Here is a 27,433-nt window from a genome sequence, read left to right as displayed (position 1 = left end):
AAATGAGGATCACAGAATGGCAGGAAGTGACAGAGAGAAATAAAAACCGAAAAAAGCAAAAAGAAAAGTGAAGGCTCTGTCCCTGAATGCATGTAGCATTTTAATAAATTAAATGAATTGAAGTGAATAAATATGATCTGAAAGATATCAATGAGATGTGGCTGCTGATTGACAAGGGTTGGGCTCTGAATATTGAGCCATACGTGGCAGTCATGATGAACAGGAGACTAAGTAAAGCCAGAGGGGCAACACTCCTAATCAGAAATGGCATCGGTGCAACAGATAGAGAAAACAAATGGGAATGGCTGAGCAGTCTTGAAGTGCTAAGGGGTCAGTCAGCTCAGCAGAGCGACACCAACAACACGGGTTCAATTCCCACACCAGCTGAGGTAACCATGAAGGAGCCTCCTTCACAAGCTTCCCCCCTTGTCTAAGACTGGTGACTCTCAGATTAAACCACCACAAGTTGACTCTCTCTGATGAAAGAGCAGTCCTATGGTCTGACAAGACTCTGGTGACTTTGACCTTGAAATGCCAAATGGCTTACTCTGCTCTTAATTTGTGTACATTCATAATCTCACTGTGAAATCTGGCAGAAGATAGAAGATAAGAATTAGTGTTGCATTTGTTCCAGAAGAATGATGTTCCACTTAGAGGAGAGAGTACAGTATAATACTAGAGGGAAATTTTCAATCACATTAAAAGTTAAGTAGGAGATCTTTTCTGAGGCTTAAAGTATAAGTTGCCGACTAAATAGTATTTACAATATGTTGTTTTCAGTTTTCTTAGTACTGGAAATTCTTAAAACATGAAATATTGTCATGTGATCTTTCTAGTTTGCCACCGACGAATCAAACATCGTTTTAAATGTTATTAGTCATCCCACAGTGAATACATGTTGCTAATATATCCAAATTTAATTTATGACTGCTTACAGTTTATTTTAACATTATAAATTGTTTACATATAGATTGCTGATATGAAATTGTAATGAATATCACTGAATCCTCTGAAGATACTACAGCACCACCAGTGGCAGAAGGATGTAATAAAGATGTGTTTTCTTCTGCAGAGGAACCTTCCAATATAAAAACTGACTTATGAATTCATATCAGGAATACAAAAGTGAAAACAAGACTCCAGCACAAAGATTGAAACTGAATTAGGTCTGCATGACCTGGTCAAAATAATCTTACATTCCTACTCTCTAACCCTGCTCACCTGAAGGTTGTACTTGATCCTTACTGTCTGTCAACACTATAGGAAACTGATTACCATATTAGGAAGTATCCAAATGCACACGCTTCATGTCAACTTCTTCCTTTATAAACTTACATATTCAGATCTATAATGTAAGTGGCTTTTTTAAGCTTGTCAATGCAACGTTATCACTGGCACAAGATGTTGCAGTCCAACTGAACCATATTTAGAGATCTCATTAATGAGAGACAACTGATGGCGATTTAACCTCAAGGTCACCACACCTCAGGCAAGGGAAGAGGCCGAGAAGGAGAGTCCTTTATGGTAATCTCATTGAAATGAGAAAAATGGAACCCGTGCAGTTGGTATTACTCTGTATTGCAAATCAGCCATCCAGCCAACTGACCTGCTTCAACTGATAGTGACACTTGATCTCAACTTCTCTCTGGTAGTTTTGACTTTGTATGATAATGTTAAAAATGCAATAGTGAATTAAAAGGAGAAAATAAAATTGTCTCTGCCAATTGCAATGTCGTGGACAGTCCATTAATATTTCTGATATTTTTCATTCATTTTTTTCCTTCTTCTCTGTGTCTAAGTTAAACCACCAATTACAGTCAAGTTAAGCTTGTGTGTACAAGGAGATTACAAACTGATTTTAAACCCTTTGTTCCGTACTCCTGTCCAATTTTAATGTCGTTCTCTACAGTAACGACAGTGGATCTTGTACACTTCATCCAAATGGTTATTCTCCATGTGTGAGTTGAGAGTACAGGCATCATCAGATGATTTAACTAAAAATCCATCACTGCTCTCATTTGTCATTTATAAATATTTAATTCTTATTGCTGGTTGCGCTTTTCAGCCCAAGTACACTGAACACAATTGGACCAATCCTACAGCTACACTTGTAGTGATCAAAGTCAACACAGACCAGTGATCTAACCTGAGGATTTTTTGGCCTGTGTGCCTCAGCACAACACATTTGCCAACATTGCTATTGTATGTACTACTAGCTCTGCACAATCAGTGATTGGCTGCATGTCCAGGTTCATCACATTCGGCTGCCAGCCACTACACAATCAGATATAGCTAATTCTGATTGTCCGCTGTTTCTATTTTGGTTCACACATTTGTTTTATTTTAATTTTCATGCTACCCCAGGCAACTTAGTGAGGAAGCCCCACACATTTCAAAAACATGTAGCAATATATGAAAGATGAACGTTTAGCAATCAAGCTACAGAATTCATTGAATGAGTGAACCAACAGAAACAAATTTACCACTTATTGTAGCCTAAGTATTTATCAAAACAGACACTTAGTATGAATTGAAAAAAATCTTTAAAATATTCTATTGAAAGTTGTTGATCTTGAACATTTCTCCAAATAAGACTACATTGTATTAATATAAAATGTAGCTTTGTCACTTCGTGCTTAATTCTTTCGTTAACTAAATCTTTTCTAAATCTTATCAGTTTTATGTAATAAATGCTTGTGGAGAAAAATCCTGAAAAAGAAAAAGAGAGCTGAAACTTAATGCCTATCCTGAGAAGATGCTTCACATCTGCTCAAGCTAATGGCATTCTTATTAGTTTCAGTATGTGGAATTTGTTCTTTAAACATTATTGTTTAATGATTAATTCCATTTTCTGTATGCATTGTTCGACTGGACAATGCCATATGTTGAACAGATAATGCTAACAGCACAGCTGAATTCAGATCTTGTCTGAAACTATCCATTGAGAGTGGGAGGGGCAATATAAATTTGCCAATTTGAAAATACAGGCCTGTATTCCACTCTTGAAATTGTTACAAGTTATTATTTTTAATAAGGAATCAGAATTACAATATTTGATAGTGTTATCATTCTTTTTAGTGGTAAATTGAGTGAGGCTGAACTTTTAACAATAATAATCCAATATTCTTGGCTTGATAAAACAATAAACCTGTTTGTCTTATCAGATCATGAGGCACCATTTGATAAAGAGCTGGGGAATTTCCTTAAAGACCTGGCCATCATTTACCCCTCAACCAAACCAACAAATAACAATCTGATCATTTGTCATTGGCATTTGTGGAACTTTGCTGTATCTGACTTGGTTGCTGCCTTGACCTCCATTACAAAATAGTTGCACTTCAAACATTCTTCATTGATTGTGAATTACTTCGGAAAGTCCTGAGGATGTGAAAATTTCTATGGACAGTGACTGAAAGAATATTTCTTTTTGGATTTTAATGTTTCTTTGATAGCCTTCAGGAATTAATAATTTGCTGTGCATTAGTTTCAGAGACAGAATCGGATGACTGAATTTCTACCTCATTGCATTACTATTGAAAGTCATCTCTGTGACTTTATCTCCTCAAGGCTTGATTACTGTCATTCTCTACTGCTTCAACCTCTGTCCATTATGAATTGTAGCTGTCTGCCTCCTGTGCCACACCTGCTCACCCATAAACCCTCATGATTTCCATAATTTCCCAATGCCTTAATTTACAATCTTCACCGTTACATTCAAATACAGCTATCACCTCACTCTTCCTAATCCTTTTAACCCGTCATATCACAACAAAAGTGTAACCTATCTGTTATGTTGGTCCATTGTTCATATCTTTCTGATTTGCATCATTATTTGTCGCTATGCATTCACCAAGTGTGTTCTATGCTCTGAAATTCCCTCCCCAAATTCATCTGCCTCTCCACCTTATTATCCTTCTTTTAGCATCCTCCTAATGCATCTGTTTGATCATCTGTCCTAATAACCCTTTATTTTGTCTTGGTATTCATTTGTTTTTCCTATCCACCAAGATATTGGGACAGTTGTTTTGTAAAAATTGGGTTGTATAAACTCAAGTTGTTTTTGTTGTCATCACTGTAGTTCAGCGACTTTCACACAAGTGTCTTTTTTTTATAATTGATTACAATAATTAGAATGAATCTTTCCTTGGTTACTTTGTATTAATGGCAGCAGTCCAAGAATAGGGATTTTTTTTCTGTTCACCACTTATTCATGGAGCCATACAGTATGCAAACAGACCCTTCGGTCCACACACTTCATATTGAATAAACTAGTCCCACCTGCCTGCTCCTGGCTCATATCTCTCCAAACCTTTCCTATTTGTTGACTTATCTAAGTGTCTTTTAAATGTTGTAATTGTGCCCTCATCCACTACTTCCTCAGGAAGTTCATTCCACACATGAACCACCCTCTGTGTAAAAAGTTTGCATCTCATTTCTTTTTCAAATCTCTCTCCTCTCACCTGAAAAGCATACAGCCTGATCTCAAAATCCCACATCCTCGAGAAATGACAGCTACAACTGACCCTATCTATATCTCCTTCACTCCAGTGGAAGAAAAGAAGTGTGACTAGGATACTAGTGATACCTAGTGAGATATTCAAATTTTCTTCTGAGGTTGGAAGAAGCACAAAATATACAAATTTTATGATTAATTTAAATTTGTTGAATGCATTTTGCACGTTAAGATATCTAGCTATAAATGAAATATTTAATTGCTTACTTTTGTAAATGTTTAACGAGAACTCTCAAGGTATCATGGTTGGGTTTAGGAAGCTTCTTCACCAATGTCTTCACACACTGAACACGTTGACTGTAATTTTGATTTTCTGTTGGAGAAAAATGATCACAGTTAGAATACTGGTTGAATACTGTTATCTCTCCTCAGCTGGTCCCCTGTGACACATTTATTGCATTCTGAGACATATGCGGCAGTGACAGCTGAGTAAAGATACTACAATAGGAGAGAAATGGAATGCACTTCTAGTTCTTTTAACTAAACAATTGTTCACTTAATATCAGACATTCATGACAGTGATGGAAGGCATGCATGACCCAGATTACCATCTGAGTTTTCCACAGTTATGTTTCTGACTCTTTAAAATCAAAACACTGAGTCTATTATAACACTTCAATATAAAAGAAGAATCTAAAACTCAGATGTTTGGGGAACATAGTCAACAAGAATCATTCATTTTAATTTGTTTATTAGATACAAGATTTGATAAGATGTTAACCTGTTAGTCACAGTCTGAATCTTAAAGAACTGTATAGGAGAAAAGGTAGTCAGTTACATTACCGTACCAATACACAAATAGGTCCAACACACAAAAAGTGATTCCCTCTGTCCATTATTTTAAAGAAGAGTTTAAACTGCTTAGTACAGGTTGATATTAAAATAACAGAATCGGGTTCTCATGTCTTAAACATTTGTGTGATATGTCTGGAATTTCCTGGTACCATCTGGCATAGTTAAACTGGAAGAGTATTCTAGCACACTGTCTGTTAGGAAATTTGTGTATAACTGATTTTGACAGATATGTCTACATATGTGTGAAATATTTCAGACCCTCGCCTTTCCAGTTTCTTTATGCGCCCCCTACCCCAAACCCCAAAAGCCCATTGTATCTGAAGGGCTAAGGAACTAGAATTACCTTCTTAAAGAAAAAAAAATCCCCTTCTGCAAAAGTAAGAGGAACAAAGGGAAGAGAAAATGAGAGTGAAACATCATAGTATTTACTATCAGTGTACTCACTATTAAGTTTATAGCTCATGTTGAATTTGTGGCAGTTTTCACATTACAATGTAAGAACATGGGCTGCACAGGATATTTGGACATAAGCTACAGTTGGTGTAGAAGCTGGTATAAATTCTGTTGTAATTTCAGCTTCATTAAGATCAAAAGAAATTCAAGATTAGCATAAATCAGACAAACTAGAATAAATACTAATTCTGATTCAGTCAGCTGCTGGAAGAATATGCATCACCACCCCACATAAACCCCTCACCCCCAAACTCAAAGTATTGCATGACAGGATTATAAAAGCAGTGCTGCTATCTCAGAAATACTGCCATTTACATGAGTGTTACACATTACTGAAGTGATACTTGTAGGAATAAAAGAATAGTTATCTTCATGTTCTAACAGACCAAGAAGTGGTTGCATTCACTAGCTTTCAATGTCCACAAATATTGAGACGAACAGCTCTCATTGAAGCAACTTGAAAAACCTTTTTTTCAGCAATGTAGCTAAGAAAAGAGTTTACAAGCTATCTTTCAGCTGTGTCAGGCAGAAAAAAATCTTTTTTTTTTCTTCCCAGCCTTCTACAGTGAAGCCTTTAACAAGAGTTCACAATGCTCATGTGTCTACATAATTGAAGTAGCAATAGAGCAAAAAGATGATGAAATGATAGCAGTAAACAGGATAATGCCAAACCAAAGGAGAAGACAAACGACTCAAAGGTATTCTTCTACAGAGTGTACAGGCTGCAGGGCTTTCTTGATAATATCTCAGTTGTATTTATGGAAGTGATTATTCAATAGAAATGTTATCCATTCATTCTTGAGTACAATTGGTGTAAGGAACATATTGATTTCTTTTTCTTTTAGATGGGATACATCTTTTTATCTACCCTTGCTGTTTCCTTCTCTTTCCCTTGTCAGTCTACAAATATCCACCCGAGACTTAAACTCCAATAGCTCCAATTGCTCCCCCCGACCTCCATTTTCCACTTTGAGCTCATTTGTTATTTGGACCTAATACTTGCTTCCTCAACTCATTGCAATTAAAACCATCCTTCCAAATTCTTCTCCAGCTGCCATGCCCTCAAACTTTGTAAATAATTTCTTTCATCAGGCCCTTTCAAAACTAGCATCAGCACATCCTCCTCAAACGACGCTTGACCTATCTGTCTGATAAGACTTCTCTCCCATCTCCAATCATTGTTTCATCTCCAAAGTCTTTGAAATGGAGCTATGATATCTACAATAGAGAGAAGTGAATAACTGACTTAACCTTAGAAAATGGGACATTAAAGGTCTGCAGTGCCTTTTAGACCCCTTAATTAGAATGATCTTTTTAATTCACTCCTTTATTCCGTTAAATCATTATTTTATTGTCCTTCACTTCCTAATCAGAATGAAAAGAACCATATTACATCTACTCTCAGTAGTTGTTTGATGCTAACATTACTGGCAACTTCGTAGTTTCAATCGGAACAGGATACATATTACTCACTCCACTCCCACAAAACTAAACTAGAAACTTCAATACCAGCTTGGGATCTGTCATAATTGGTTTCCAGCCCAATTGTCAGCCAATTTAATGCATTTCTGCTAAAATTACTGTGGGAATCTGATAGAATAGTCATGGACTGCAAGACATTTCAAGTCACATTTACAGTTGGCCCCTTCCTGATGTAGGGGCTTAGCGGGATAAAACCGATAGTAATAACTCTGGCAAAGTTTCATGTTTCCACTTTAATGATCATCATTGCATTCCACAAATGTGCAAAAAGCTGCAAATATACAAATTTTGGAACATTTAGAATCTGAAAGCCTGTTTTTCTCTGTAAGCAACAATCACATTTTGAGTGTAAATAACAAAGGATCCTCTCATAACAGCTCCACCTGAGGTCAGCAGATTGTACATTGACAAGCTGGTTTTAGACCTTAAACGTAGTCATGGAAAGCAATTTACCATTCATCTCCCAGTAAGCCTAGTTGATCTCAGTTGTTTGTAAAGCAGTTACCTGTTATGTACTGGCATTTATCAAAATCATTTAACCATACAGGCCATTCACGGAAAAGGTATTTTATCTTGATAAGAGATCAGTATGAATTATGGTTTGCAGCTAGGTAGAAAATTCCACTTACTATATACCATTTTTTGTTATAAATCACCCAGTCACATCCTTTTGTTCTTTTACACAAACCTGCTGAGGCTAGTTTTTCAGATAGCATTTTCATGCTTCCTGTAAAACTTCCAACTACTGCATCTAATGGTAAGTAGACAATTATTTTTAAAGATGTTACCTCAGCGGGTCACCACTGAATATTATGAAGTGTTGCTGTTACAAAAAGTGACCACTTTCAGCTTCCTTTTCAGAATGAGAAGAAAGAAGCTTTCATTGTTTAAATCTACATCCTTTCCTTCAAGCAGATTATTCTATTTTTTTTCAATTTTTAACGGCATCTTTTGAAGTCAAAGAAATGAAAGAACAGTGTACTACAGTATTCTAATTTCATGAATTTTCAACCTTTGTTTTCCTTCCAGAGCAGTTAACTGGCAATTCAATGTCAACCTTAGTAGGTATAAATAGTTACTCAAGTGATTGCAATGATGTTAATGTTGGCTGAAATTGACAGGCTGATGGGAATTGTAAACTTCTATTTTTTATGGTGGGGCTTTCAAGGAAAAATTGTCCTGTTTCCCTCTTTTGTTTAATTGCTTCATATGACACGGTCACAACTGAGATATGGGCACGTGGTTTACACCAAGACCATTAACCCAGGGATAACCTTTCGAAGGATTGACCAGTTGTGATTCTGTGCTCTCCTTATCTCTGTACATGACAGACCTTGGAGCCTCCATGTCTAATTCAACTCACTTTGGATAAGGTACTTGAGCACAGCATGATTTGTAACGTCATAGATTCATGCAGCATGGAAACAGATCCTTTGGTCCAACTCATCCATGCCGACAAAGTATTCCAAACTAAACTAATCCAACTGGTCTGCACTCAGCCCATATCACCCTAAAACTTTCCTATTCATGCACAAAACCAAAAGTGCCTTAAATGTTGCAACCGTACGTATATCTACCACTTCTTCCGGTAGTTCACTCCACACATGAATCACCCTCTGTGTGAAAAAAGTTGCCGCACAGATCCCTTCTAAATATTCTTCCTCTCACCTTAAAAATATGTCCCCTAGTTTGAAATTGCCCACTCTTGGGAAAATACCTTTGCTATTCCCTTTATCTATGTCCCTCATTATTTTATTAACCGCTATAGAGTCACTCTTCAACCTCCTATGCCCCAGTGACAAAAGTCCATGCCTATGTGGCCTATCCTTATAACTGAAATCCTCCAGTTCCAATAACATCCTGATAAATTTTTTCTGAGCCCTCCCCAATTTAATAATATCCTTCATATAACAGGATGACCAGAACTGTACAAAATGGTTCAGGAGTGACATGACCAATGTCCTGTACAACCTCAACATGACGTCTCAACTCCCATACTCAATCATCTAAGCCATGAAGGCAAGCAGCTTAAATGCTTTCTTAACCAACCTATCTACCTATGATGCAACACTCTTTAAAATGTGTAGCTGAACCGCTAGGTCTCTCTGCTCAACAACACTATGGAGGGCCCTACAATTAATTGTGTAACTCCTGCTCCCATTTATTTTATCAAAATGCAATACCTGACATTCATCCAAATTAAAATGAATCTGCCACGTCTTAGCTCACTGGCCCAATTAATCAAGATCTCTTTGTAATCTTAGATGACCTTCTTCACTGTCGACTATACCACTAATTTTAGAGTCATCTGCAAACTTATTAACCATGTCTCCTAAATTCTCATCAAAATAATTTATATAAATTATAAACAAAAAAGTTGACGCAGCACGGATCCCTGTGGGACACTGCTGGTCACAGGCCTCCAGTCTGAAAACAAACCTGTACCACAACCCTCTGTTTCCTATCATCAAGCCAATTTTGTATCCAGTTGACAAACTCTCCCTGAATCCCATGTGATCCAACTTTACTGATTAGTCTACCCTTACTTAAGTCCATGTAGAAAATACCAACCCCGTGCCCTCATCAAACTCTTGGTTACACCCTCATAGAACTCAATCAAGTTTGTGAGACACAATTTCCTATGCACAGTGCTGTGCAGACTATCCCTAATCAGTCCTTACCTCTCCAAATGCATGTAAATCCTGTCCCTCAGAATCCCCTCTAACAACTTACGCACCACTAATGTCAGACACACTGTTCCCAGGCTTCTTCTTACAGCCTCTCTTAAATAAAGGCATAACATTAGCTACTCTTCAGTCCTCTGGCATCGATGATCCTATGAATTAATCCTGTTCAAACCAGCAGCTCTAGTTTAAAGGGCTCACACTCAATTGTGTAAAACTAGAAATAGCAACATTTTGAAATGTAATACTTTGTCACCCCATGCAAAATCCCTGTCACATTTTTGATTAATTTCCTAATCGACCATTTGTCACTAACTAACTTGTGCCTACATATAACTATTGCACCCTGTGACCTTAAAGAGACAATCCAAGTTATATTTTGTTCCAACTCCGTTGAAGGGTATTACATTATCTGTTATATGATGGACATTTATCTCCTTTTAAAACATACACTGAGACTTGCCATGAGCAACACATATGGGAGATCCACTGTAAATGTTATAAATGGTCTTGTGGACTTAAGTCTATTGGAAAATGGGCTGATACCATCAACCTTTAATCACATTGACAGCTTTTGGAAAGATTATTCTTTTGACCTCCTCTCTGAGAAACGCTGATCAAAAACCCAAATGGTCTGAAATATGAAATATCAGGCTTATAAAGGTCATTGAATCCCTACAGTGTGGAAACAGGCCACAACAACCCTCAGAACATCCCACCCAGACACATGCCTCTACCCTTTCCCTATAACCCACCTAATCCAAATATCCATGAATGCTACGGGCAATTTAGCATGGCCCGTCCACCTAACCTGCACGTCTTTGGACTGTGGAAGGAAACTGGTGCACTTGACGGAAACCCACACATACACAGGGAGAATGTGCAAATTTGACACAGTTGCCCAAGGGTGGAATCAAATTTGGGTCCCTGGCGCTGCGAGCCAGCAGTGCTAAGCACTGAACCACTAAACCGCCCTATGTTATGTCTCAATAGCACTGAGGTCAACTTCGTGAGAAATTTCATAGTGATAAACTTAGAGCCATAGAATCATAGAGGCATAGAGTAATGCAGCATGGAAATAGGCCCTTCGGCTCAAACTTGTCCGTGCTGACCATGTTGCCCAGTCAGCTAGTTCCAATTGCCCAAATTTGATCATCCCTCTAAATCCTTGTCATTCACATACCTATCCAATTTTTAAAAAATGTTGCTATTGTACCTGCCTCAGCCACCTTCTCTGGAAGCCCACTGAATATATGCACCACTTGCTGTGTGAAGTTGTCCCTCAGGTTCCTCTTAAACCTTTACCCTCTCGCCTTAAACCTATGCCCTCTAGTTTTCAATTGCCCATCCCTGGGAAAAAGACTACATGCATTCACCCTATCAATGCCCCTCATGATTTTATACAACTCAATAAGGTCACCCCTCATTTTCCTACGTTCCAAGGAATAAAGTCCGATCTTGGCCAAGCTGTCCTCTTGTTATAGTAGTAACACATTATAGTACTGTGATCAAGATTCACAATTTTTTGACAATTTTGATTCTAATGTGGAGAAATGACAATGTTTAGTTTCGAGCTCTGTAAAATGTTGACTTTTTTTTGAGGTCGGAAGATCACTCTAACAATGAGTTAAAAAAAGGCAGCATTTACAAGCAAAAAATCATGTGCTTTTAGATGAACTATCAGCTAACCACCTGGGGAGATGATTGTTAAGGTGTTGCTGATTTGAGTTTTACAACCAAAAGAGAGATACTTGGCAGGGGTGGGTGCGTGGGGGGTTCAAAAGCCACGTACATTCAAAGAGAAGAGGTCCATGGCTGTAGAGGTCTTGCTATTAAACAACCAAGTGGTCAGGACTGGGGTATAACTTCTTAAGTTCTTATGAGGAAAGCAGAAACATAAAGCTGTGAAAGTGTTAGAGAGGAAGATATTTTACAAAGCTCTTGAACACATGAATTTAAGAAACTAATACCAAGTATTACATGAGCTGAGTCATCAGCTCTTTAAAAGTTCTTGGGAAGCCACATTAATTAAAGGACATATCACCAAGTGAAAGCAAGATTTGTGATAAAGAAACTAATTATGGCTGTACCAATGATCAGGAAAGTTTAACACGCAGGCAGCATATTCCTTTCCTGAGCTTTAAGCATGTATAAAGTTGTTGTTGAAGGGAAGGTTTTTCTTTCTTCCTGATATTTATCGTGGTTTTAAATTGTTCTTATGTAGTATAATTTAGTTATTTTTGTTTTGTAAACACATACGCTTTTTAAAAACAAAATTACTTTGACAGCCTCTTATCAATATGCACAGGATTGACCACTAAAATAAACAAAAAGAAAACTAAATCTTATGGTTTATCAAGACAAATTTCACTCTGGAATCTAACTTTTGGCTTTACTATCATTTGGGGCCATGACCGTACTGTATCTTTTGTGTAGTAAAGAGCTTGTATTTCTGTAGAACCTTTCATAACCCCAGGACATCCCAAAACTCTTCACAGTGAAGTACCTTTGAATTGTAGTCACTGTCATAACACAGGAAACAGTAGCCAACTTGCACAGTAGGTTCTCACAAACAGAACTGTAATAATGGTGAGGCAACATTCTCTTTGTGGTATTGACTGAGGGAAAAACATTGACTAGAATGCCAGGGAGCACTCCCTTGCTCCACTTAAAACTGATAGTGTTTTGGAATCTTTTAGATTTACCTGAGAGAACACGTGAGGTCTTGGCTTAACACTTCATCCAAAAGATGAGATGTCTGGTAACGTAGCACTCCTCAGAACTCAAAAGTCAGCCTGAGTTATGTGCTTGAGTCTCTGAAATGGATCTTAAATCTGCAAACTTATGATTCTTAAAGCCGGGATGCTATCACATGCACCACTACTAAAACTTTGCATCATGCAAAATTGGCTACTTTTTAAAAATAACTGATTCTTTATTTCTGTTACAGAATATTTCATTTTATCAGTTAAATGACAAATGTGGATATAAGTGTTCACAGGTGAAATGCAATGATCATACGTTCATAACTGAAAATTCGTATTTGACAGTCCTTACAAGAAGGCAATGAAGGAGCTTGTGATGCAGTGGTTAGAACTTATGTATCTGAGCCAGAAGCTTTGGGTTCAATTCCTGTCCTAAGACTTGATGTCATGGAGAAGGTGCATTCATAATGTGGCCAAACAAGTTGACTATCAAGCTAAAAATTGTTCTAACAGATATCAAAGGCAGGCAGTATGAATGGAGAAATTTCTGATTAGCAAAAAGAATGTTGAAAAGTCTACCACCACTGCCCATAGGGTCAGACTGTAACATGGCAAACTGCATGTCGCTGCACTGGATCAGACTCCCTGAGTGAGCTGTAACCCATTACCACCGCATATAATCAGACAGCTCTGTCTTTCTGGGTTAGTAAAGCAACAAAAACAAGTGCAATATTTTAGCCCATGGTGCTGAACTAACAATTCCACAATGAAAAATTGCTGGCAAAAGTCAGCAGGTCGGGCAACATCTGTGGGAAGAAAGCAGAGTTAACGTATCAAGTCTGTTGACTCTTCATCAGAACTGTCAGCAGCTCGGAAAACAAGATATTTATGCTGAAATTGAGGTTGGGGAAGGGGTAAGATGGGACAGGTGAGTGGGTAGATGGAGCTGGAACCCAGAGTGAAAGAGAGAGAGATATGATTGAGGTGGGTGAACAAGGAGATTATGCATATCAGGCCGGAATAGAAGAGAAGCTAAGTATGCGATAAGAACTAAGATTAGGAGAGAATGGATGAGCTGCACTGAAAGCAACCCGTACATTGTAATAATAGACATTGGAGTAGTTGAGATTCGGTGACTATGGAGCGAAGAAGGATGAGAGGTGACTTGATAGAGTTGTACGAGATGATGAGGGGCATAGTTAGAGTGGATAGCCAGAGATTTTTTCCGAGGGTGGAAATGATCATTATGAGGGGACATAATTTTAAGGTGATTGGAGGATGGTGTGGAGGAGATGTCAGAGGTAGGCTCCTGATACAGAGAGTGGGGGTGCATGCCGGCAGTGGTGGTGGAGTCAGATACATTAAGGGCATTTAAGCAACTCTTGGATAGGCACATGGATGATAGTGAAACGTAGGATATGTAGGGTGGCCTAATCTTAGAGTAGGATAATAAGATGACACAACATTGTGGGCTGAAGGGCCTGTACTGTGCTGCACCATTCTATGTTCTAGGCTAAAAGTAACCCATGTCATAACAGGACTGGACGTGGGTGGGTTAAGAAAACATGGAGGGACATAATCAGACTCTTATGGAACTCAACATTGAGTCTTAGAGATTGCAGTGTCCCAAGTGGAAAATGCTATGCGGTTCTTTGACCTTACGCTATGGCTTGCTGGAACACTGCAGCAGACCTGCAACAGAAATGTTGCTGTGGGAATATGGTGGTGTACTGAAATGGCAGGTAACTGGAAGCTCAGGGTCATTTTTTGTGGGCAGAACTTAGGGGCTCTGCAAAGCAGTTTCACAGTCTGCATGTTGTCTCCCCAGTACGCAGGAGACAACACTCTGAACAGCGAATGCAGCAGATTAAATTGACTGAAGCATAGGTAAATCACTGCTTCGCCAGGAAGGTCCTTGGATGGTGAGGAGGGAGCAAATAAACAGGCTGGTATTATACCTTCTGCGAATGCATGGGAAGGTGCCGTGCGAATGTGAAGTGGTGTCTGGAATGAAGGAGGAGTGTACCAGAGTGTCCTGGAGGGATCAGTCGCTGCAGAATTCTGACAAGAGAGGGAGGGAAATGTATGTGTGGTTGTGGCATCCCATTGGAGGTGATGGAAAAGGCAGCTTACAATCCTTAGGAAGAGGAGTCTGGTGGGATGGTAAGTGAGGACAGGGAGACCTTATCAATGTTATGGGAGGGAAGGGCAGAGGTGAGGATAACATGTGGGACATGGGTTGAACATGGCTAAGGGCCCTGTCAACCAAGCAGTGGCTAATATTCAGTTGAGGATAAAGGGACATTTCTGAGGGTCCTGCAGAAGGTGGCATTATACAATGGCAGAAATTCATTTTGTACAGTAACATTAAACAGGTAGCATTGGATTGGCTGTATATTGTATGCAGCATTCGATATTTGGTTCTGATACAGTCATGGGAAACAAACATAAGGTGCTGGGTAGAAAGGCAAACCAGTCTGATATTTCTCATTTTGAATCAAACCAATATACATTTCAAGCCTTCATCCTCTTTATGGGCTTGAGTTTAAATCCCTTTACTGCAGTCTTGAGACTTAATTATTGTTTTCAGTTTCTCACTCAGTATTCAATCAGTTTGCAATGAGTGCATGGCATCTTTGTCCACATGTCTTGGAAAATAATTATGTTGGGATTTATTAGGAATTAGAAAAGTACACATTGACATCTTGATGTCTGAAGTACATGCTCTAAATACACAATAAAAAAACACAAACTGCAATGCCAATATCTAAATGTATGAGGAGAAAGAGACCGATTAGAACACAAACAGGAAGATGAAGGGATAGACGCATGGAATTAGAAAATACAACACTCAGATAAGCTGTTTTTGATTTTAAAAAAATTTGGAAGTTTGCAGTATCATGGTAAAACATCACAAAGCACATTACACAATTATTTTTGAAGTCCTGCAATGATTATATTGGCAGACACAGAGCCATTCTCTGCTAGCAACATCTAACAAACAACAGTGAGATAAATGATCTCATAATATTCTTTATTTTTGGTGATAAGTGCTTGTAGTAACACCAAAGGATAGCGCCCTGATCATCTTTAAATGTGGTTTGCCTTCCATCAACATAATATCTTCTCTATCTGCACGGCTTGAACTCATCTGTTACCAAAAACCTCATATTTCACGTTGTTACCTGCAGACATAAGTTCTACAATCCTCTTCTGGGTGGGCACTCGCATGCATTTCATAAACCTGAAAATTCTGCTACCTCAATACCAACTTCCAAAATTGCCCAGGTATGTCCCATACTTAAAATGCAGGACAAATCTAACCTGGCCATTTATAGGCTCAATGGTCTACTCTTGATCATCAGTAAAGCGATGGAAAGTGTCATCAACAGTGCTGTCAAGCATCCTCTGCTCAGCAATAACCTGCTCAGTGACACCCAGTTTGGGTTCCACCAGGGCCACTCAGCTCCTGACCTCATTACATCCAAACTGGGCATCACTGAGCAAGTTATTGCTGAGCAGGTGCTGCTTGATATTGCACTGTTGATGACACCTTCTATCACTTTAGTGATGATCAAGAGTAGACCATTGGGCCTATAGTTGGTCAGGTTGGATTTGTCCTGTGTTTTATGTATGGGACATACCCGGGTCAAAGTGGTGGCAAAGTAGGATGTTCTGTTTGGAGCTCCTCTGCTTGCCAGTACCTTTACCTTTTCTCCCTTTTTTTTCTCTCCTGTTTGTGGTATTCACATTCTCCCCCACCACGCCATCTCCTATCCTCCCCCCGAGAGAGTGGAGTTTTGTAGTGAGTGCAGACTCCTGTGGCGGACTGGAGCAGGCACAGCACAAGGCCTATAGTGAACAGAAGAGAGCATGGGCTGAGTCCAGCGGTGGAACCAGCACATGCAGCATGGCCTTATGCTCTGTTCCCTGCAGTCAAGCTCCGTGAGCCCCAGAACACCGTGGGCAGTGAGCCCTGGAGCACTGTGTGGGCTGTGATTCTGGAGCAATGCGGGGATGAAGCCCTGGAGCAGCGTGCAGAGACTGGTGTGAGGGAACAATCCTGACCTTAGAACTTACCTTAGAACACTGTAATGTTAATACTTTAATATTTTCCTATTTTTAACTTATTTTCAATTCTGTGATTAAGCAACTATCTCTATTCCTCTGCTGTATCCGAGTACAGTACCTAGGTACTTGTCTGTAAGATGTCACCACAAGACGGCAGACACTATAAAGGTTTTTCACTAAATTCCTGTAATGATTTTAAAAGTTTCAAAAATTTTTCTCTAAATTCTATGTGGTAAGAAAAGAATATTGCATATTGTATTGTATTGGCTCAGATGTGGACAAAAGAGCTGATTTCCAGAGGTGAGGTGAGAGTGACAGTCCTTGTCATCAAGGCTGCATCAGAACGAGTGTGGTGTCAAAGAGCCCTGGCAAAACAGGAACCAATGAGAAACCGGGGCAAACTCTCTGGTGTTAGAGTCATGCCTGACACATAGGGAAATGATTGTTGGAGGTCAGTCACCTCAGCTCCAGGACATCTCCGAAAGAGTTTCTTAGGGTTGTGTCCGAGGCCCAACCATTTTCAGCTGTTTCATCAATAATCTTCCCTCCATCATAAAGTCAGATGTGGGGACGCTCGCCTATAATTGCACAATGTTCAGCAGCATTCATGACTCCTCAGGTACTGAACCAGTCCATGTTCAAATGCAACAAAATTTGGACAATATCCAGGCTTGAGTTACAAAGTGGCACGTAACAGTAGCCCCACACAAGTGCCAGACTACAACCATCATCAAGAAGAAACAATCTAACTGTTGGTAAGTGTGAGGTCATCCATTTTGGTAGGAATAACAGCAAAATGGACTATGTTTTAAATGGTAAAAAAAACTGGAGCACACTGCTGTGCAAAGGGACTTGGGTGTCCTTGTGCATGAATCACTGAAGGTGGGATTGCAGGTGCAGCAGGTAATTAAAAAGGAAAATGGAATTTTGTCTGCCATTGCTCGAGGGATGGAGTTTAAAAACAGGGAGGCTATGCTGCAGCTGTATAGGGGCCTGGTGAGGCCACACCTGGAGTACTGTGTGCAGTTTTGGTCTCCTTACTTGAGAAGAGATGTACTAGCGCTGGAGGGGGTGCAGAGGAGATTCACTCAGTTGATTCCAGAGTTGAGAGGGTTGAGTTATGAGGAGAGACTGAGGAGACTGGGATTATACTCATTGGAATTCAGAAGAATGAGAGGAGATCTTATAGAAACATATAAGATTATGAAGGGAATAGATAAGGTGGAGGCAGGGAGGTTGTTTCCACTAGCAGGTGAAACTAGGATGAGAGGGCACCACCGCCAAATAAAGGGAAGCAGATGTAGGACTGAAGTCAGGAGGAACTTTTTCACCCAAATGGTTGTGAATCTGTGGAATTCCCTGCTCAGTGAAGTGGTTGAAGCTACCTCGCTGACTGTTTTTAAGGGAAGGCTAGATAAATTTTTGAACAGTAAAGGAATTAAGGGTTATGATGAGTGGGTGGGTAAGTGGAGCTGAGTCTCGGAGATTAGCCATGATCTTATTAACTGGCGGGGAAGACTTGAGGGGCTGGATGGCCTATTCCTACTCCCAGTTCTTATGTTCTTAACTGCCACCCCTTGACATTCAATAGTGTTTACCATCAGTGAATTCCTCACTATTGACCACCTGAGCGTTATTATTAATCAGAAACTCAACTGGACTCTCCATATAAACACAGTGGTTACAATAACAGGACAGAGACCAGGAATAACGTGGCAAATAACACACCTCGTGACTCGTCAGTGTCTGTCCACCATTTATAAGGCACAAGTCAGCAATGTGATAGAATGGTCCCCACTTGCCAGGATGAGTGCAGCCCCAAATTAGCTCAAGAACCTTGACACCATCAAGGACAAAGCAGCCCCCTTGATTGGCACTACACCTACAAGCATCCACTCCCTCCGCCACCAATACTCCCAGCAGCAGTGCGTATTTTCTGAAGCACTGCAGAAATTCAACAAAGATCCTCAGACAGCACCTTCCAAGCCCACGACCCCTTCCATCTAGAAGAACAACGGCAGCAGAAATATGGTAACACCACCACCTTCAAGATCTCCTCCAAGCAGTTAACCATCCTGTTGTGGAAATGTATCGCCGTTCCTTCATGTTGCTGACTCAAGACACTGGAATTCCCTCCCTAATGGCATTGTGGGTCAACCCAAAGCAGTTCAAGTAGGCAGCTCACACTCACCTTCTCAAGGGCAATTAGGGACGGGCAATAAACACTGGCCCAGACAGTGACACCCACATTCCACAAATGAACAATTTAAAAAAAAAGTTGACATAGCCGTTACCCGTATTCTCTCTGATCCACTTCTGGCCTACTGTACATCCAGTATTTTCACTGCTCTACCATTGGCAGCCAATATTAGTGAAGCCCTGAGCTCTGAAATTCCCGCCACGAGTATTGCTTAATTTTTCTCCTCCGTTAAGAATGAGCATGAAACATACCTGTTAAATTGAGTTTCTGATCATCTGAACTAATATCAACTCATGCAACATCCCAAACTTTGTTTGTTAAAAGTCCTGTGATACGCCTTTGAAATATTTACAATCCAAAGCATTATGAAAATGCAATCTTTGGTAGTACTTCCTCAAGGCCTACAATGGCAATCTATTCCACAGCAATGGGCTACCATTGAATAAATAGAGGAAAGGTCTTGTTTTTCCGGTTTTTCTCCCACTATAGTAACCTGGGATTTCCTGAGATGCATCTGAAACAGGCACAGATCCAACATAGTTATTGGAAGCGACATGACCTGGCGGAGTGCTCATAATTCTGGTATGATCTCTGGACTTCTGCCAATGAAACAATTGCTAGGCTCATAAGACAGCCGAAAGACTTAAAGCCAAGTTAATTTTTTTTTGTTTCAGAGATAGTAGGAACTGCAGATGCTAGAGAATCTGAGATAATAAGATGTAGAGCTGGATGGACACAGCAGGGCAAGCAGCATTAGAGGAGGAGGAAAGCTGATGTTTCGGGCCCAGATCCTTCCTCAGAAAAAAATCCGAAGAAGGGTCTAGGCCTGAAACGTCAGCTTTCCTGCTCCTCTGATGCTGCTTGGCCTGCTGTGGCCTTCCAGCTCTACACCGTGTTATCTCAAGTTTTTTTTTGTGTTGGGACTAAGCTACAAAAGATTAGATCCATAACTCATCAACAGAAGTTGAAATATAAGCTACAACATAAGAAGCTAATAGACCAGGGCACGACCTCTGCCACTTGAGTAGCATAAGCCAGGCTCATGGTGACAGAAGGTCACCTTGTGGGATAATACAGAAGCAGACAGTATTGAAACCACTGGCTGTTATATTTCTGTTTCATTGCAGTTAGGTCTTTTGGTATTTGTTACACCATTGTCCAGTTGATTACTGTTCAACAGAGACATTCTGAGATCTTGAAAAGCATTACATAAATACAGCTCTTTCTTTCTTCTTTCCAACATCGTAATGAATATCAGGCAGGGCATGTTGAGGAAGCAGTTCCTATGCTTTATTGTCTTAGGCTATTGATAGGGGTGAATTACTTGCCCGTGTTTCATTAGTTGATCACCAGTGATCAGTGACATATATTCCATCAAGGGATTGCAAACAATTGGGGAGACAATCTATTAATAGACAGAATTGAGCACAAATTACATCACTGGCCTGAACACCTATTTCATTAATAGATTGTCATCTTACATCATTGCACATCCTGAGGTTAGACACAGGCTTTACCATAAGAATTCCACCAACCAAACAAAGTGTTGGGGAAAAAAATATACTCAGTACTGCGCAGTATCAGAGATTAGAGCCCTGATTTTAACTCAGGGCGATTAGCCAAGTTTAAAAATGCTCCATTCAGAGACAGTAAGAACTGCCAATGCTGGAGTCAGAGATAATGCAGTGTGGAGCTGGAAAAACACAGTCAGCCAGGCAGCATCAGAGGAGCAGGAAAGCTGACATTTTGGGTCAGGACCCTTCTTCAGAAATGGCCCCATTTAGTCTCTCCAGTGAATGGAAACATCTTCTGCACATCCAATCTGTTGAGGCTTCTCAGTATTCTGTAATTTTCAATCAGAATTCCCCCAATCCTTCTAAATTCCATCAAGTGCTTCAGATTTCTGAATTCTCTCTCCATTTAGAAAATAGGCTGCGTCTCTATTCTTCCTACCGAGATGCATAAACTCACTTTCCCACACTGTATTTCATCTGCCACTTCTTTGCTTAGTCTCCATGCTTTTCAAAGATCTTCTGCAGCCTCCCAGTTTTCTCAACACAACCTGTCCCTCCACCTATCTTTGTGCCACCCATAAACTTAACAATAATGTACTCAGTTTCTTCGTCCAGATCGTTAATGTATAATGTGAATAATTGTGGTCCCAACACTAACCCTTGTGGCATTCTGCTAGTCACTGATGGCCATTGTGAAAAAAAATCCCCTTTATTCCTCCTGTCTGCTTTCTGCCATTCAGCCAATCCTTCATCCACGCCAGTGCCTTGTCCCCAATACCGTGGTTTCTTATCTTATTTATCAGTCTCCTATGAGGCACATTATCAAATGCCTTCTGGAAATCCAAATAGTTTACATCTACTGGTGTTCCTTTGTCTAAATTGCTCATTACTGACACAAAGAATTCCAAGAGATTTGTCAGGTACGATCTCCAGGTTGAGGTTTGCAGCAGGCGTTAATCATATTGCTCCTGATTAAAATCTGGTTGGGTTTGGGGAGTAAAAACACTTTTAAACTACTACTTTTGTATTTTTATGAGGCATCTGCTTGGGGGTAGGCATGTTGGAGAAGGAGGAGGGGCAGGTCCTCAGCACCTCACAGGCTGCCTGAATTATGCCAGTAAAAAGGCACAGGCAGTTTCAGTGAGTACTGCAGAACCAATATTTCAACACTGCTAATTCTCCATTCTAATTGAACATGCAAAATTCAAACCAAGGCATATATCAGGTTATTCAGGAAAATCACAACTTTAAATAAGTGAAGATCAGATCAGACTGACAAGCATCAGAATATCCCAGTATTTTTCAACAATACAGACAACTCCTGATCCACTGGATCTAAAATGATTTTCTTTTCTTCAAAGAAAAACAATGTAAAATGATGGCTTCACTTATGACAATGAAACTTAACAACAGTCAACATCCTCTGTGAAGACAAGATCCTCCGGGAGGCACATGTGAAATATCAGAACAAATGAATGGAAGTCCATTATAGCTGTTCTTTTGGTCTTGTTTTTTAAAGGGAACTTGTCTAATTTGAGTCAAATACAGATAAGATCAAACAGTTCAGGTTATTTTCAATTACAAATGCAGATCAGTGCTTATCTGCTGGAAATTCTTTAGTTCGATTTTTGTGATCAGTTATGCTTTTTTGGAGTAAAATGTGCGCGTAACTGGAACAGGAAAAGGGAAACTTGTAATGTCAGATAGTGGTCTATCTAAAGCATTCCCTGAATTTCGAGTGAAGCATTTTTGATGGGTACAGACAAGAACTGCAATGAATATGTTGATGTTCTGCTATTTGATGTCCATACAATTTCCTAACATACATTTATTCCTGACATGATTAATCTATATTTCCACATAAAATGGATTACCTGGTTTAGTCAGGACTGAGCTGCGTAAGAAGCTTCATTGAAAGACATGTATATCAGGATTGCACAATTTTTAGGTTTTCTTTCTCAACCACATTTTTTTAGGACAGCTGTTTTTATTCAGATATTTAAGTGACCACTGTGGCCTTCATTGTGCTACTGCCATTTTCCCTCCATGACCACAGTAACACTGCAAAAGATTCCATTATGGGAATTTCTGGTCTACCTGTTTTTTTTTGAAGGATGTTGAAGGTGCAAGACAGGTCAGGTTGTACAAAAACTGCAGTACACCCATCTGCCATTATTCTTATATTTCTGTTAACAAAATGGATGCATAAAAATATAACCATCAGAATAATGATACTTGTGAAGGCTCTAATTCATAAGGGAGAGGGTGAGTCAGTTGTGTTACACCGTCAAAATGACTTGCAGGCAAACTTCATCCATAACTTTCCACAATCTTCTCAAGGGCATGTAGAAAATGTGATGAAGTGATGATATCACTGAATTAATAATTGTAGAAACTCAGGCATCTGGCAACATTGAAATTAAATTAATAAAGATTTGGAATTGAGAGCTCATTTCAGTAATAGCAACCAGGAAACCATTATTGATTTCATAAGAATTCATCTGGTTCACTACTGTCCTTTATGGAAGGAAATAGGTCATCTCTACCTGGTCTGGCTTAGATTGGACTCCAGACTTCACAGCAATGTGGCGTGTGTTTGAAATGACCTCATAAACATTTCTAACAACAACAAAAAAAGTTGCTGGAAAAACTCAGCAGGTTTGGCAGCATCTGTGAAGGGGAAAACAGAGTTAAAGTTTCGGGTCCAGTGACCCTTCCTCAGAACTGATGGTGGCTGGGAAAATGTCAGTTCATATGCAGAAAACAGGGAGGTGCGTGGGGTAGGGAGTAAACGACAGGATAGAGCCCAAAGAGAGAGAAAGACAGTTGGACAGACAAAGGAGATGCCAGCGATCAGGCTGGGAAGGTGAGTAGTTGTGAATGGGGACTGTTAGTGACTAACAACAGGGGGTATAATGGCTGGCTATGTGGTAGCAAGACCTGGTGTGTGGGGTGGTGGGCTGGGACATGGAAGAGTTTAGGCCCTAAAATTATTGAACTCAATATTGAGTCCAGAGGGCTGTAGGGTCGCCAAGCAGCAAATGAGGTGTTGTTCCTCCAGCTTGCATTGGGCTTCACTGCAACACTGTAGTAAGCCAGAGACAGAGATGTTGGCCAGGGAGCAAGGTGGTGCATTGAAGTGGCAGGCAACAGGTAGTTCAGGGTCTTTTTTGCAAGCAGAACATAATTGTTCTGCGAAGTGGTTGTCAAGTCTATGTTTCGTTTCCACAATGTAGAGGAGACCACATTGTGAGCAGCGAATGCAGTAGACTGGACTTTTGGAAGTGGAGGTGAAAAGTGTTGCTTCACCTGAAAGGCATTTTTGGGCCCTTGGATGCTGGGGAGGCAGGAGGTAAATGGGCAGGGGTTGAACCTTCACCAGTAACAGGGAAAGGTGCCGTAGGGCTGTGGAGAGTTGTTGGAAGTGATGGAAGTGTGGACCAGGGTGTTCCGGAGGGAACGGTCCCTGCGGAAGGCTGACAAGGGAAGGGATGGGAATATGTGTCTGGTGGTGGCATCTTGCTGGAGGTGACAGAAATGGCTTCTGATGATCTTCTGGATGTGGATGCTAGTGGGATGGTAGCTGAGGATGAGGGGACCTTATCACTGTTGTGGGAGGGAAGAGAAGGGATGAGGGCGGAAGTGCGGGAGATGGGTCAGACCTGGTTGAGGGCCCTGCCAACAAAGGAGCCGGGGAATCCTCGGTTCAGGAAGAAGGTGGACATTTCAGAGGCTCCCTTGCTGAAGTTGGCCTCATCTAATCATATGCAACGGAGATGTACCAACTGAGAACATAACCCATTTCGTTCAAGACCAGTTAGGGATGCACAACAAATGCTGGCCTTGCCAGTGATGCCCATATCCAGAAAATTCGGAAAATCAATTAAGGATGGGTAGTAAACATTTTCCTAGTACCATATCACATGTTGTCAATGAATAAAAAACATGAAAAATTGGCTATGATAATGATGATCACAGTATTGGGTCTTAGCTGGAATTTCAACAGATGATTTCAATGCACCAACAGCATTAAAGCATGAATCAAACTGCTGTATGTAGATATATTTTTTAAAAATGATACTGATGCAACCAAACCTATTGACTTCCTCATTCACAACAGGAAGGGGATGACAGTAAATGTCAGTAATTCTGAAGGCCAGCAGTTAGAGGCTGCAGCCAGATAATCTAGGTGCAGTATTGCACAAGGAAGGCAAGTGTAGAAATGAAAAATGATTATGATCTACAAGCATTCAGTTCATTGGCAATAACTAACAATGGATTATGCATGACAATGCTTGGTGCCCAGGAAGTTGACACAATGTCTTTGCTGTCTACTGTTTCACCAATATCTGACTCATGGAAATAAGCGTTAGCTCTGATGACTTAGAAGTCAGCCTATTATCTGAAGCTGTGACTCATGTCATTTTGCTGAATTTCACCTGCCTTAGCTTGTGTAGTTGCTGCTCTTGTACCAACCCACTTCCAAATTGCCTTATAACTGATTGAAATGTCTATTTTTATATGTAACAGCAACATTCTATGAATAATGAAAACTAATGCAGTAAAAAATAAGAACAATTGAAAAATCACACCTCACTGTATATACATACCCAGTGTAACTCCCACTATTAGTTAATTCTTTGTAACTAAAATAACAACACTAAAAGTAGGGCTATGATCCATAAACAAATCTGATTTATAATCTGGATTTCATGGTATTTCCTTTGATACATTTTCAATTCCAAAAGTTGACTGCTAACAACTGGAAATAATAATAACTTGGTTACCACCACTGAACATAACTGCTGCCAAGCTATTTTCCCAGTTGTAAGAAATGATGTTTTTATGTGATTGCTGCATTCCATCTCCAGAGGAGCAATACTGAACAATGTCAGCATTTACAACAATGTAAAATGGCATTTGTTATAAAGCTGATGCAGATATTATTTGTTGTAATCTGGTTTGAATGTGAGATTAACTTGTCCTTGGGAAGTGTTTTCAGTTAGACCAGGTACTCTCAAGTTAAGTACTCTAAACGGGAAATGATCTCCTTTTCTCTAGCCAAGGGCTACATGTGTAAACTGTTTCTTCCACAGCTTTAACATCTAGCATATCATGCTGAAGGTTATTTATGCTACAGCGATCCTTTATGGCATAAACGATTCAATAGACAAGAACCAGCATTTTGCCATGAGTTAGTTCTGTTGGGAAGGGGATGGTGGGGTAATGTAGCTCTCATTTTAATCATTTCAAGGATGACACTGGATATCAGCTCTGCATTCAGTGGGTGGGAATTCATGTCTCTATTCAACTGACATTGACTTTGAACAGACAACCTGTTAACTCAGAAGTGAGATTGCCAGCAGAAAGTTAAGGCTCACTCCACCCTGAAAAACAATGTCATTGCTATTCCCAGGATATCAGGGCACAGAAATGGTTAAACTGACTTTAGTACATTAGTGATTGCTAACTCGAAAGTCAGATGTGAAAGGCAAGATTGACTGGATGAACAAGGCTGCTTGATGAAAAAAGAAAATGACACCAATATTGTGCAAAATTCTGCCGGGTGACAAAATGACTGGCCGAGGTCACTGCAGCAAGTTACCATTGCTCATTAATATTTTTTCAAGGAAGCAGCTTGTTAACCTTTAAGCTGATGCACTGGAAAAGGATAACAAAGTTCATTAATAGATCCATATTTACATATCGTAAAATAACTTCTCTGAAGTTTACGTGTGAGATGACCCCATGCAATCATTTATATCAGTAGCACATTCGTAGATAATTGTTATAGGACAGTGAAAATCCTGGCAGTATGTTGCTGTAAATAATAATGGATATATAGAAATGATTATAAGGTGGAAACCTGTTGAGAGCTTAGAGATGCAGTGTAATGCAAAAGGCAAAACTAACATTAATCCTCTGTGTGTGATAAGAAGAGTGTGACAATAAAGTGATATGAAACATTATATTGAAAAGTATTTTGTCAAGCCATGGATTATGCAATCTTTGGTAACATTTTAGCCAGAATTTTAATGCTCGCTGAGTGGCAGAAATAAAGGTGAAGGGCCAGTAAAGTGGCAGGAAGCTGCATCAAGAAAGCTCCTTAATGTAGTTGCATCCCCCGTTTCCCAGCAGTGAGCAGCTGGTGGAGCAGGGTACAAATGGGCTGCCTGCTACACAGAATTGGGCAGCCAGCATTTCTTAGCATGGGCCCCATTAAATCACTGACTTTTCAGAAGAATCCCTCTGGCAGCCTATGTATGTCAGAGGAGCCAGAGACTCTAAGGCTGAGGGGGCTGCCAGGAGGTGTCCCAGTAATATCCCAGGAACGTCCACTCCTCCAATCAGCAGAGCCATCTGTTCTTTACCACCTAGAATTTTAAAATAATACTTATCTCTCTAAGGTCTCTTGGCTGTCTTAGCAGTGCTCACCTCTCCCGGTTAGGCCGCAGCGTCAGAAGCTCACTTATCCTAATTGGACAGCAGGCCCAAAGACAGTCTGCTTCTGGTGAAACTGCTGAGCTAATCCCATTTCTGTCAACTGTGGATATGAGACCCCCATTTTGTCATGCGTCAAGATCCCGAAGGCCAAAATGAAATTTAACCCATATTTATCTACACTTTGTAGTTTCTGCATCTCTGTGCTTGAGAGGACAGAAACAGGAAATGATGATCTGACTGAAGACATCACTTCAAAGTATGGAGCTTATCATAATCCCATCATTCAACGTTCTCCTTTAATGAGCTATAACCTGGTTTTGAATGATGGATTCAGCAATACTTGTTGGCAAGTCTGTTTATTTATATTTTCTACTACTACATCCCTTTATCAAGCAAATTGGTTAAAAAATAAAAACCTTTAACACTGACATGATTAATTAACTGCTCATCATATTCAGTTAAAAGATAAATGATCAATGATTGTTCCAGTTGAAATGATGAAGGGTCTAGGCCTGAAACGTCAGCTTTTGTGCTCCTGAGATGCTGCTTGGCCTGCTGTGTTCATCCAGCTC

The 27,433-nt window shown here is 39.9% G+C and overlaps 1 protein-coding gene across 2 annotated transcripts in view; it reads right to left on the bottom strand.

Annotated features, from left to right (window-relative positions):
* LOC125453778 (rho GTPase-activating protein 15-like) overlaps positions 1-27,433 on the bottom strand; it is a 729,405-nt gene that overhangs the window by 51,093 nt on the left and 650,879 nt on the right. For both annotated transcript variants that reach the window (XM_048533693.2, XM_059647442.1), the window contains exon 14: positions 4,721-4,826. In XM_048533693.2, the coding sequence (XP_048389650.1) occupies positions 4,721-4,826 (106 nt within the window). The remainder of the gene's footprint in view (positions 1-4,720; positions 4,827-27,433) is intronic.

The sequence above is a fragment of the Stegostoma tigrinum genome, chromosome 7 (genome assembly GCF_030684315.1).
Source record: "Stegostoma tigrinum isolate sSteTig4 chromosome 7, sSteTig4.hap1, whole genome shotgun sequence".
In the NCBI taxonomy this organism is placed as follows: domain Eukaryota; kingdom Metazoa; phylum Chordata; class Chondrichthyes; order Orectolobiformes; family Stegostomatidae; genus Stegostoma; species Stegostoma tigrinum.
The sequence above is the reverse complement of the archived record's forward strand: the minus strand, read 5'-3'. Positions and strand labels throughout refer to the sequence as shown.